The following is a 12,087-nucleotide window of genomic DNA, read 5'->3' on the forward strand; positions in this document are numbered from 1 at the left end:
GTATCAAAATAAATGAAGAAGTCTGCCCCGCCTCCACCCCCATTGCTACCAGGGCACAGATGAATTTTCTCTTGGTTTTATTGTGTGGATATTTGTTGAAGACTCTTTCTCTTTATCTAGGCAGTGCAATTCAAGTCCTTAAAGAATGGAACATGACAGGAAAAAAGAAGGTAAGATGAAGGGTGATGGTGAATTAGTAACATCTGCAATCAAACCTTCAGAGTTGTTATCACTTCAACAAAGCTGCCAATTTTATGCTTCATTCAAACTTGTTAATATGCACACCCAGAAAGCTTCCGAATTCATGTCTTTCTTCAGTTACCAGCCACTTTCCCTCCTAATGCCCTTATTTCTTCTGTGCAGTGTCTTCTATCAACCAGGTGTGCTGAAGGAGCACCGGAGGTGTGCTTCTTTGTAAGTCTTAAGGGGATCCCAGTGACAGAATTCACAGCATTAAAGATAATTCACTTGCCTAAACATGTCCCGTAGCACAAAGGAAAAAAATTAAGGAGAGCCCTAAAGATATTTAAAAGGCCCTAAATATATTTTCACATTTTTTTCCAACTAAAAGACTGTCCAACGCTGAAATCTGAGGTCAGTCTTCAATAAAAGCAGAAAATGCCGTAAAGCCGTAGAGAGCAAGGGTCCTCCGGGAACACACCTGAGCTGCTCCTTGACAGTTTTCCTCTGTCCCAGTCTCATGATAGTGCTGCTGTAAGCACAGGAAGTGCAGCTCCTGGGCCCAGGCACGATGTGTTTGCAGCCACCTAGCATCCCATTTCCACACTGACACTACAGGGCCCTGTGTTTTGCTTCTCACAGAATAGAAGGTGTCAACCCACCCTGCCCGCGAAGGGAAGATTCCGGGCCTGTGAAACAGGCTGTGAACGAACAAAAAAAGCAGCGCTGTTTTCATACCGCCCCAAGATTACAGACATTGCTGGAGTCCTCCATTCCTCTCTTTTCTCCTTTGGACTTCATGTAGAATAGGAGGAATTAGGAGATTTCTCCCCCCTTCCCCCCCCCCCCGCTTTGTTTGCCACCATTTTTGACAATCTCTGCTTATCTTTAACCATAGCTTCCCAAGCTTTCCTGTGAGATAAAGATGATTTGCAAGTGATTGAAAGGTAGTATTTATCTTTACGTGGAAATTGTTCAGATGTGTGCTTTGCGTTTTAAATGTCTCTGATGGGGGGGGGGGCGCAGACAGCAGCTGCAGACCCAATTCCACAGTGAGTTCCTTCTCAGGAGTTCAGTAGGGGACAGTGGGCTCGAACTTCAAAAGCCAGCCCTGGAGGTTAGTCTCCGCTGTCCCTTTTTGTCTTTGCTCAGCAATACAAATCCGTCACCCAGAAGAATGGGGCATGATTGTGGCTTTTTGGAAAAGAAAGGAAGTAGCGGGGCTAAAGAGGGAGAAAAGGTTTCTTTAGGTGTCCGTTGGGCTCAGGATTGCACTGATGGACAAATCTACCCGGCTAGATTTCATGGGCAGAACACCGTTTCTAATGGGTCAGGTGTATGTTAAGTACATTGAATCCCAAATGCAGAAGCCCGGGGCTCCTGCGGTGCCTCAGCACTTGCTGCCCAGACTGACCAGTTGAGTGTGTTCCTTGGAGTCCCTGTGGTAGAAGGAGAGAAGCTACGCCTGCAAGCTTTGCCCTTTGACCTCCACACATGCTTTGCCATGCAACAAATGTTGAGAGAGAGAGAGAGAGAGAGAGAGAGAGAGAGAGAGAGAGAGAGAGGGATGTACAAAAAGCAAGAAAAATGGGAACATGTTCTCCATTTCCCAGATACTGTTACGGATTCGGTAGCAAAGCCTTTGAGGAGAACGTCTAAAAGACTTTGAATGTATAAAATCTAGTGTGGAGCTCTTTCAGAGTGAATGTGAAGCTGTTCTGCTCAGCCGGCAGCTGGCGTCTAGGGTCCAGGGAGAGCGGATGAATCCGCTATTACCTTGATGTAGCGGGTGCTCCTGCTTAAATAACCACAGCGTGACTCTGGAGCCCCTCGCTGCCTTGGACTTGCTGGGCAGTGGCAGCCGTTCCTGCATCTCCTGATTGGTCGGTGCCTGCCCTGCCTTGTGCTTCTTTCCCCTTGTGTAGCAGACTGTTGCTGGGGAGACACCACACACATCTGTTCACTTCAGATAGGAATCCCACAACAGACCAAAGTAGGGATAGCACTGAAGTCCAGCCTGGTGAACCTGTGAGTTTTATTGGGTTAATTACAGGAATATGCGTGAGGAGTTTCACACTGGAGCAGAAATGACCCAAAGACAGCTGCATCACCAAAGCCCATCCCAGTGCAGGTGACAGCTCACAACACTGGGAATCTGGATCACGGTACACAGCCTTCAAGGCAGCTCAGCAAGCTAGACAGTGTCCTTTCCAGGTGCCTTAGTTGGTCTGAGACTCTTCTGGGCTGCTGAGCTGCTCTCTGCTTCTTGCAGGCAACATAGCATGTCTCTAAGACTTGGGAGGGTCTGAGAGACACTTTCAACAGTATTGTTTGCTCTTAAGGTGTGTGGGGTGGGGGTAGTGCATTTGTTCAGTTTCAGGGATTTCCTAAAGCTACTTTTAGTTGATTGCATTCTGTCTGAAAGAGCTTCCTGAGGGATGGAATGTTTCAGGAAACGCTACACAGCACTCTTGTTGCTATGGGTAGTCTACTTTATTCCTGTCACTCTTCCCCTTTGACTCCCTGCCCAGATAATGGAACCTAAATGTTTGGCTGGCCTCCGAGTCCTGAACTCCTTCAAGAAGCAAGAGCCATCTTCTAACATCAACAATTCTTTTAGAGCTGTTAGAGTCTTTCTTAAGTTGCTTAAATTACCTCTCTGCTATTTAAGCTAGTGCTCCTGCATTTTGTTTCCTTTCAAATTAAGGAAACTTTTCGTTTACTACAACTGCAAGGTAAAAATTTAAACAACTTACTTTTTAGAAGTACAATATTTAGATTAATCTGGGTATTTAATAAAGATGTGTTTTCACCCATTCTATTAAAAGCCAGGTGTCAGAATGATTGTCTTATTTTGCTCTGTGCTCAAGAGCCTCTGCTGAACAGTAGTACTGCTTTCCCGTTTGTTTCTCGCTGTAGAATAATAAAAGGAAAAGAAGCAAATCCAAGCAGCACCAAGGCAACAAAGATGCTAAAGACAAGGTGGAGAGGCCAGAGGTGGGGCCTCTGCAGCCCCAGGTACCACCGATGCAAAATGGCCACATGAATGGCTGTGAGAAGGACAGCTCATCCCCTGACTCCGCCAAAGAAAAACTGGCCCTCACTCCACGTGAGAAAAAGATCTCCATACTGGAGGAACCGTCAAGGGCCCTTCGAGGGATCTCAGGTCAGTTGTTCTTAAGTACATTTGCTCAGGATGATGTATTAGTGTAAAGACAATTCAGCTGGCCTGCCTTCAGGGTCCTAGCAATTGCTTACCTCATCACCTGCCACCACCAGAGGTGCCAAGTGTGCCAGTCTTACTCACCCCCTCTCTCTCTGTCCCAAGTACCCTCTTTCTCTCCCTCCCTGTCCCCTGTCAGTGCGGTACACCTTGGCATCGGCCTGCCATGGTGGCCTCCACCCCCTTTGCCTCATCGTTATATATCATGACATGATAGGCACAGTAGAGGGCTCTTCAAAGCACTGGCTGCCGCTGCTGCTGTTGCTGATGTTGCTGCTGCAAGATGAGAAAGGCTGAGCTGCTTGTGGATACCCATGAGGCCTGAAGCTGGGGAGCATGAGGGCTCAGAGAAATGCTCAGTCCGTCCCTGCCCTGACTCAGAGGACCCACAGCCCCTCCGGTACAGCAGCCTCGTAGTCATGCTGTTGTCCAGGGTTCTTAATGTCTCCTTTTCTATGCCAGTTAGAGAACGAAAAGGCAGATAACAGCTGGGAAATTCTCAAACACAGCATACTGGATTGGCCAGGGTCAGCCAAGAAAGAAGGAAAGGTTTTTATGAGGGGTGAGGGGACACGAACTGGAAACGCACAGAGTGAGAGACCTCCCACAAAGAGAGAGATGTGGGAAACTGAAGGCAGCTTCTCCTCGAGAGCTGGGGATTTTCTAAGTTTTTAAAGGGTCTTCCCTCCCTGTTTTAGGGTTGCTCAGTTTGAAGAGGCAGGATGGCCTACTGGCCCACAACTGTTGTGAAAACATGCCATGCTTCAGCCTTGAACCTGTCCAGCCAGTCCCTTAGCGGGGATCCCACAGGCAGGAGAAAAGCCCACAAGGCCATTGTTTTAAACTGTCAGGCATTTGTCTCAGGTCAGGAGGGCAAGGAAGGAGCCATCTTCAAAGTTCTTTTTTTTTTTTTTTTTTTACCTAGTCACTCCCCCTCTCCCTTACAGCCCTTCTCTCTGTCCTTCTGCCTGCTGTCAGGGAAACTTTCCAACTCCCAGTCCCTCAGATCTAGTTCATATTAGGATCTTAGGTGACAAGGCAATGCCAGTTCGAAGAGATACTTCACCTGGGAGAAGAGAAAGGCAATTGATGATGAAAGAAAATGTTGTTAAATTCTTTCCTTGGATCAGATATTTTATCTCCTTTTGGATATTACAATGTGGATTTATTAATTCATGTGCTGCTGTAAATTAACTTCAGAAGTCCACTTGTATGTGTGTATGTTATACGTACACTTGTGTGTGCGCAGGTGTATCCAGTGTAAAGGCCAGAGAAGGTCGTTAAGTTGTCTCTTGCTCTGTAACTCTCCACCTGTTCTTTTGAGAGAGCGCCTCTTGCTGTACCTCAAAGTAGGCGGATAGCCAGCAAGCCCCAGCGGCCCTCCCACCTCTGCCCGCCATGCACAGTGGTTATACACACACACAGCCATGGTTAGCTTCTTCCATAGGTTGTGGCGATTTAAACTCAGGTCTTCGTGTTTGCCCAGGAAGTACTCCTACTCGCTGGGCTGACCCACCAGACCTAAAAGGCTACTTCTTAATACACTGTTTATCTTTGGGTACGTCATTTCTTCTCTACTGTCCTGTTTCTTTCTTTTTCTATAATATTCTGAAGAAGGAAGGGAGGGAGGGAGGGAGGGAGGGAGGAAGGAAGGAAGGAAGGAAGGAAGGAAGGAAGGAAGGAAGGAAGGAAGGAAACAAACCATTTTTGGTCTGTTTCCTGCATGCTGTAATAGAGAATGCTGCAGACAGGAACTTATAAACAATAGAAGCTTATTTGACTCATGGTTCTGGAGGCTGGGAAAGCAAACACCGGAAAGAAGGGATGATAGAGTTGAGGGGGTTGGACTGTTAATCCACCGCTATAACAACTGCCATAAGCATGGAGTCCCCATGACCCAGTCACACCGTAAAGGCCTAACTCTCAACACTCCGGATTAGGAATCAAGTTTCCAGCATGTTCAGGAACTCATTTGGGCCACAGCCCTCAATAATGAAATGGCCTACTACCCGACCCCATAGTTATAACAGATCCTAAAACTAAAATTTATATGTGCTGCAACCTGCCTAGAAACAGGATTTCAATAAAGATCTAAGACCTTTTTGACTAGCTGAGTCATGAGGATTTCCAAAGTGGCCAGATGCTCACATTTTACAATGAGTTGCTTCATACTTAGGATAGAAAAGACAATGTCCAGGTGGGTGTTTTGGGCAGTGTTTCTTTATATGTCATATGTGAAGAGGGTGTCAGTAAGTAAATAAATATATGTGCCTGTGAAATCTAACTGCTACCAATGCAGTCTAATGGAGTGCTGAGTACCAAACAGGAGGGCTAGTGCGGGCCACTCACAGAAGACTCTTGGTGCTGGAAGCCCAGTAGATCCTGAGAAGGATGCCTGTGGTCTAGGCTCTGCGGGAATCGCACCCTGATGGGCACACTTGAGAGCAGAGATGCCCCCTTGATCTGAGCAATTGAGATGCCATAGATAGGCGGGTATGGAGAGACCTGGGGACAAGGTGGTGGAAAGGATTGGGAAGGTTGAGAAGCAGTGAGGAGAACTTGGCTCAGCACCCTTGACATCGTTCCCCTGCTGCTACTGTGGCACTGCTATCCTGTGACAAGCCAAAGATGAGGAAGGCATTATTCCCTGCTTAGTTAGGATTTCAGTCTAGCAGAAGAGGCCAGCATGTAAACAAAACCTCCCAGGTATGTGCCGAGTAAGAAATGTAGTGAGGGGCACCCGATCATGACACTTTGTTTGTCATAAGTAAGGCTTTAAATTGCTCATCCAGCCCTAATTCTCCTCTAGATCCCCATTGCCTAACAACTCCCCTCATGATGCTGTGGTCGGATCATCCTTCTGGCCCACAGGACACTTTCTTCAAACCAAACCCTGAACGCAATGAAAATATCCTAGTTTGTTTTGCATCTAAATTCTCCAGGAATTTTTAATTCACTTTGAAAAAAAAATGTTTCTGATTTACAGGCAGGGCAGGAGAAAGAAATTAAATAATCGAATGGCAGATTCCCAGCTTCACTTGCTATTGCTTTCACACGAATTACTTTCAAAATCTAATTACTCAAGTTGATGTTTTGATGTCAATCATAAACTAAAAGCCTAGTACATATATTTGCTCATTTGCTCATAATTTATGCCTTTGTCCTAACACGGCTTCAGTAAGTCTGTCAGGTATTTGGAGTAAATGTAAGGCAGAAACTCTTCCCCTCACGGCAGGTAGCCACCTTGACAGTAAGGCGCCCTGAGACTGGTCTCTATGCGTGGGGCTTGGTAAGCACCGGCCAGGGTCTTTCTGTGAGAGACTCTTGATTGTACAAATTGCCATAGCTTTTGTTTCTGTGAGTTTAACCCGAAGGTATTATTTCTTAACGTCATTGCATCCTTACAAATCTTTATGTTTTATGTAAGCTTGTCTATTAATGAATGGTGGTAATGGAAGCTCATTAGGTTTATTTGTAAAAGGAAAAGAGCCCCGTGGGTGGACCGTCAGCTTCATTAGCATCCCACGTGTTACAATCATAAGTTTTAAAATAAGTTGGTAACTGGTTAGGTTTTATCTTCCAAAGATAAAAAAAAAAAGTTCCATCATGAAGTTGATGCCAAAACTGTCAAATGACTCTGAAATACTTGTGCAATCTTCCAGAAATCCCGAGCCCACTAATAGGTGGTTGCAGGTGAAGGTCAGAACTTTTATCTTCTGCACCCCACTTTTTCGTAGAAGGACAAATTCGTTAAACCCTGTTCTTGTGGGGGAAACCCAGGCTCCTGGGTTGAGAGGCCATGGGGGTAACTGTCTCTTCATCCTTTTGTAGCTGGCAAAACTTGACTCTTGTAGGTCCATCTAAATTGCAGTGGAGAGTTACTGCTAAAGCCACGAGCTCTCTAATTTAAATAAACAAACAAACAAACAAATAAATAAATAATTGAACAATTAGAAAAAAGTAATAGTAATAAAGCCATATGATGATATTCTGTGCTCGAGTGGGTTCACAGCATGAGCCTGAAAGAAGGCTCCAGGCTACTAGTGTTGGTACATTTATCTGACTCTCCAGTAATGAAACTAGCTCCACAATGCCTGCTTGGAATTCAAGCCCCGCCGGGCAGAAGGCTATGGACATGCGCAAGGCCTGCTTTATCTGTTTATAACACCTTGGCATTCAGGATCCCTCCTTTTAAACAGAATCATCATTCTGGAAGGAGGAAAGTTAGCACTGAGGTAGAGGCAAGTGGCTCAGGGGTGTGAGTGTGGCTTCCTACTGGAAAAACCACTGCCAAGTTGTCCCGGCTGGAGTGAAGCCGAACTGTCGGTTGTGGCGGTGTCATGTGTCAGCACATAGCTTAGGTAGCTTGGAATTCGGGGAGTATGCTGTAAGAGTATTTTTTCTTTATTTCAGAACTTTTAATAACAGCTCAGATTAGACCTTTTACATAATCCAATCAAAACCATCTGTTTCAAAAACTGTCAGGCAAAGAGTCAACAGAGGTTTATTTATTTATTTATTTATTTATTTATTTTTACTGAAAGCAGTGCTAAAGATAGTAATTTTTACTCCCTAAGACCTCCAATCTAAATGTCTAAAGCACCTTAGGGTTCCGGTTTCCCCCAAACCTTCCTGCTCTTTCAGGAGACTCTGATTGCTGAGCCTTATCTGTGTTTGGGCCAGAACAGGAAATCATATCCCTCTGTCTTTCTCCAGCTGGACACATGCCCTCAGAGGAGGGCAGAAGCAGGGTCGTGGCCACCAGCAGCTTCCCTGTGTAGTTTCTCCTCCTTAAAGCTTTCTGGGAAGCCACATCTTCTTCTCCTGTGTGTCGCAAAGGAGGGCTCCCTGCTGTGTTTGCTGGCTTCCACAACCCAGACTCTTACCCACGTCTCCTCCATCTCTTCACGGTACAAAGCCACCAACACAGAAGCACCTCCTCATTGTCACTGTGGAGTATTCTCAAACAAGAGAGAAGGGGACTTGCTACATATCACATGTATAATATACATGTTACATATTATAATGTGGTGATCTGCCCTCCCTGTGCTTGCCACAGCCATAGACAGACCCCGGCACTGCTTTGTGGTTGAGGTTACTATAGGTTTCCAAGTAGATTTTTTTTCATGTTACTCTTGGCAGGAGCTCCAACACGATCTCCCCTGCTCCTCTAAGCCCTGTGTTGGGCCAGAGGATTAGAAGAGATCAACAGGAAAGCTGCTAGCCTAGAACTTTCATAAAGAAGCTAAGTCAGCATAGTCAAGTGACATAATAAATCATGAGCGAGAACCAGGGTGCCTAGCAATGGAAATGTCTGGGTTCAAACCCCAGGCTTGTTCAATTCCCGGATCTGTGACCCTGGAAAAGTTAACTGCTGCGTGTTGCATTTTACTCCCCTGCAAAACAAAAAAGTCTCAGTGTCTGAGGTTTGGGCGAGCAGTGAATGGGCTCTGTAGAGTGCTCAGCACAGCGCCTGGCAGAGAGGGAAGCAGTAGGTCTCTGATTTACTCCGTGAGCACATGTGTCTAAGCATATAACGCATGCCAGGTGGTTTTGTACAAAAGGAGAGCCAGATGACCGTGCTTTTGCTCCGGGGGAGTTTATGTTTTGTTGGAGGGGGAAAATAGATGGGTAATAAGCCAGCATAAAACTAAGCTACCAGGATAATTGGAGATTCTGAAAGCATAAAGGCCGCCTATCTGTAGGTATGGTGGCCATGTGGTGGCTTCAGATGAGGTCACGCCGTGGCTTAAGCATCTGAAGAGCAGATGCTGAAGTTGGGATCCAAGTACTTCAGTATCTCATGCCAGGTTTGGGTGGACTCCGCAGCCAATTTTTTTTTTTTTTTAATTTAAACGTGGTAGGCGACTTAGAGAAGAAGCCTTGTAATTATAATCATAGGTTTTTGGTATCCTTAAAAAAAATTAAAGATATAATACTTCATAGAGAGCTGAAATTAGGTACTCTCACACGAACACACGTTTCATTGTTATTTTAAAGCACATAATTACCTTTCAGGCTCCTCTTTAATTCCTATTTTAGCGCCTTAGTTGTTGGTTCACTTCCATGAGGCGATGCATCCGCCTAGCCTCTGCTTGGAGCAGCACCATAGTTGAATCGTGCAGGTGATCTCAGGAGAGGCCTGCAGCCACAGCCTTGTTTGACTCAGGTCTCTGCTTTCTCTCTCTGGGTCGTGTAGACAGGCAGCAGCCGCAGTGATCTGAGGCCACAGGACACCTCATGGTATCCTTGGCTACTTTTCCATTTCCTGAGCAGGCCAGGCCCCGAGGCCTCTCTCCCATTCCTCACTGACAAAACATACTGCCTTTTGTCCGGCAAAAGCACATTGTATTATTCCTACTCATCTTTAATTAGCCTACCTTCAGAACTGCCACTCAACCCTTGAAAATGGTGACTTCCATCACAGAAGAGCCTAAGTAAAAATAAATACAGAGAGAAGGAGGGAATTTCAAAAAATAAAAAGAAAAAGGTGTTAAGTTTTTTATTTTTTTAAACAAAGCCTTAAACTTGCCCAGTCAAATGCAAAGGGAATTGAACTGGCCTCTCAAAGAACTAAGTGTACATTTGATTTAACATGTCTGTCTTCTACCTGGGACAGTTTGATTCATTGTTATTATCTAGTTATCTTCTAATAACGTGTCTCCAGTCAGAACATTACCACTTTAATGGCCTCCATGAACTCAGCTTCATGGGATTGGGAATAATAATGGCCCTCCCACATTTGATAAGGGAATTTTGAAAGGGCAGAACTGACGGTACGTCTGAGTAACCTGTGTGTTCTGGTCTCTGCTGCACAGTGACTGTTAATCACCTGTCCTGCAGATGTGGGAAAGAGGTGAAGCTTGCGTGGCAGTGTCCAGCAGGTGTAACGGGAAGACCTTTTCTGAGGTGTCACCACTAGACTGTACTAGACTGTTACTCTGAAATATCCTAAAAGAGTGTTGTCTTCACCCCCATCTCCATTTCATCATGCCCACCTCATTCATCACCCTGTTTGGGATGGCTTACAGCCCATCCATCTCTCCGCAGACATTGTCCCACTGTCTGCAACCGCCTCCCGGTGGCTACATCCAGCCGACTTGAAATTTTATTTCATCCTTTCCTTTCATGGCCGTGTCGCATTGTTTACTCCGTGTCTTCTTGATCTTCGTTTCTGTGACGTGGCCTTTTGATTCTCCCTGTGTCTTTATTGCTTTTTCTCAGTTTCTTTGAGGGTCATTCTTTGCCTGGCTGTTGCACTGTTAAACTTCATCAAGGCTTGGCTGGTCCCAAGTCCTTGGGCATATAAACATACACTCTCACCTTAGGTCGTCTGGACTATGCCTGGCTTTACTTATGTCACATGACTCACTCCAATCTTCCTCACCCGTACTCTTCTCTGAACTTCAGGTTTATAATTGACATTTTCACTTTGACGTTTGAAAGTAGTTCGATAACATGCTCCCAAGTAATTCTTGGTCTCCATTTTAAGCTTGGCTCTCTTTTCAATTCATAACCCATGCAAGCCAGAAGTCTAGGAAACATTCAGGGCAGCCCCTCTCTCGTCCCCCACCTCCATTATCAATCTACCAGCTAGACCTGCTGGTTTTCAATCCCAGGTGTTCACAGCATTAATCTATTTTTCACTGCCTCTACCTCTTCCTTCCCACGCAAACCACCACCCTGTCTCGCTTTCACTACCACAGAAACGAAGCTCCCACATCTCTCCTCTTTCTCTTCTGATCCTTCTGTACTCTTGTCAAAACACAAGTTTCACTTCTTCGAATAAAGAGTAAGTCTTTCTTGTTCTAGCATCTAAAGGTCCACCATACCCTGGACCCTGTGTCCTGTTGCAGTCATATCTTAAGTTGTTATCTTTTGATTTTAGATATAACTATGGAGTTTGTGTTTCTGTATTTAAATTTTCTTTGTCCTAATTGAGGACATTTGGAAAAATCCATTAAATAGATCTTATCTCTCCAAAACAACCATGGTTAAATTTCATTTCAAAAATGATTTTAAGGCACAGATAATTAAAATAAAGTTATGCAGCATGTGAATTTTTGTATTCTGTTTTTACTTAGTGTGGAAGTATGAACATTACATCATATCATTATCTGTTAAGGCTATTTTCCCCACGCTATTTAATCTTTTACTTCTGAATATAACAAATTGGTAGCACAAAGGAATGAAAAGTTCTGTCAGATTACAACCATATCCCAACATTCAGTATTCTGCTTCTTATCTATTTTTCTTTAATTTTGTGTTCTATGGTAATTTCATACATTAGTGCAATGTATTTAAAACCTTTCAAAGTAATTATGTGTATGTATGTATGTATGTCTGTGTTGGGGTGTATGTACATGAGTGCAGGTACCCTTAGAGGCCAGCAGAGGGCATGGGATCCCCTGAAGCTGGAATTACAGGAGGTTGTAAGCCACTCAGTGAGGGTGCTGGGGTCTGTACTCTGGTCCTCTCTAAAAGCAGAAAGTATTCAGCGGCTGAAGTCTTTCCAGCCCCAATTACAATGTATTCAGAACATACTCACCCTTCCAGACCTTCAGTTTCTCCCATAAGACCCCCTATGCCTCCCTCCCAACTTTATGTCTTTTTTTTTAAAAAACAAACTATGGAGCCAAATTAGTGCTACCCATGTGTGCATGAGTGTAAGATGGCCACTGGGT

General features: G+C 44.9%; 1 protein-coding gene across 15 annotated transcripts in view; it reads left to right on the forward strand.

Annotated features, from left to right (window-relative positions):
* Window positions 1-12,087, forward strand: part of Spats2l (spermatogenesis associated serine rich 2 like) — a 166,746-nt gene that overhangs the window by 105,598 nt on the left and 49,061 nt on the right. For all 15 annotated transcript variants that reach the window (XM_060368380.1, XM_060368385.1, XM_060368382.1 and 12 more), the window contains 2 exons: window positions 121-170; window positions 3,100-3,346. In XM_060368380.1, the coding sequence (XP_060224363.1) occupies window positions 121-170; window positions 3,100-3,346 (297 nt within the window). The remainder of the gene's footprint in view (window positions 1-120; window positions 171-3,099; window positions 3,347-12,087) is intronic.

This window comes from Meriones unguiculatus, chromosome 15, assembly GCF_030254825.1.
Source record: "Meriones unguiculatus strain TT.TT164.6M chromosome 15, Bangor_MerUng_6.1, whole genome shotgun sequence".
NCBI lineage: Eukaryota > Metazoa > Chordata > Mammalia > Rodentia > Muridae > Meriones > Meriones unguiculatus.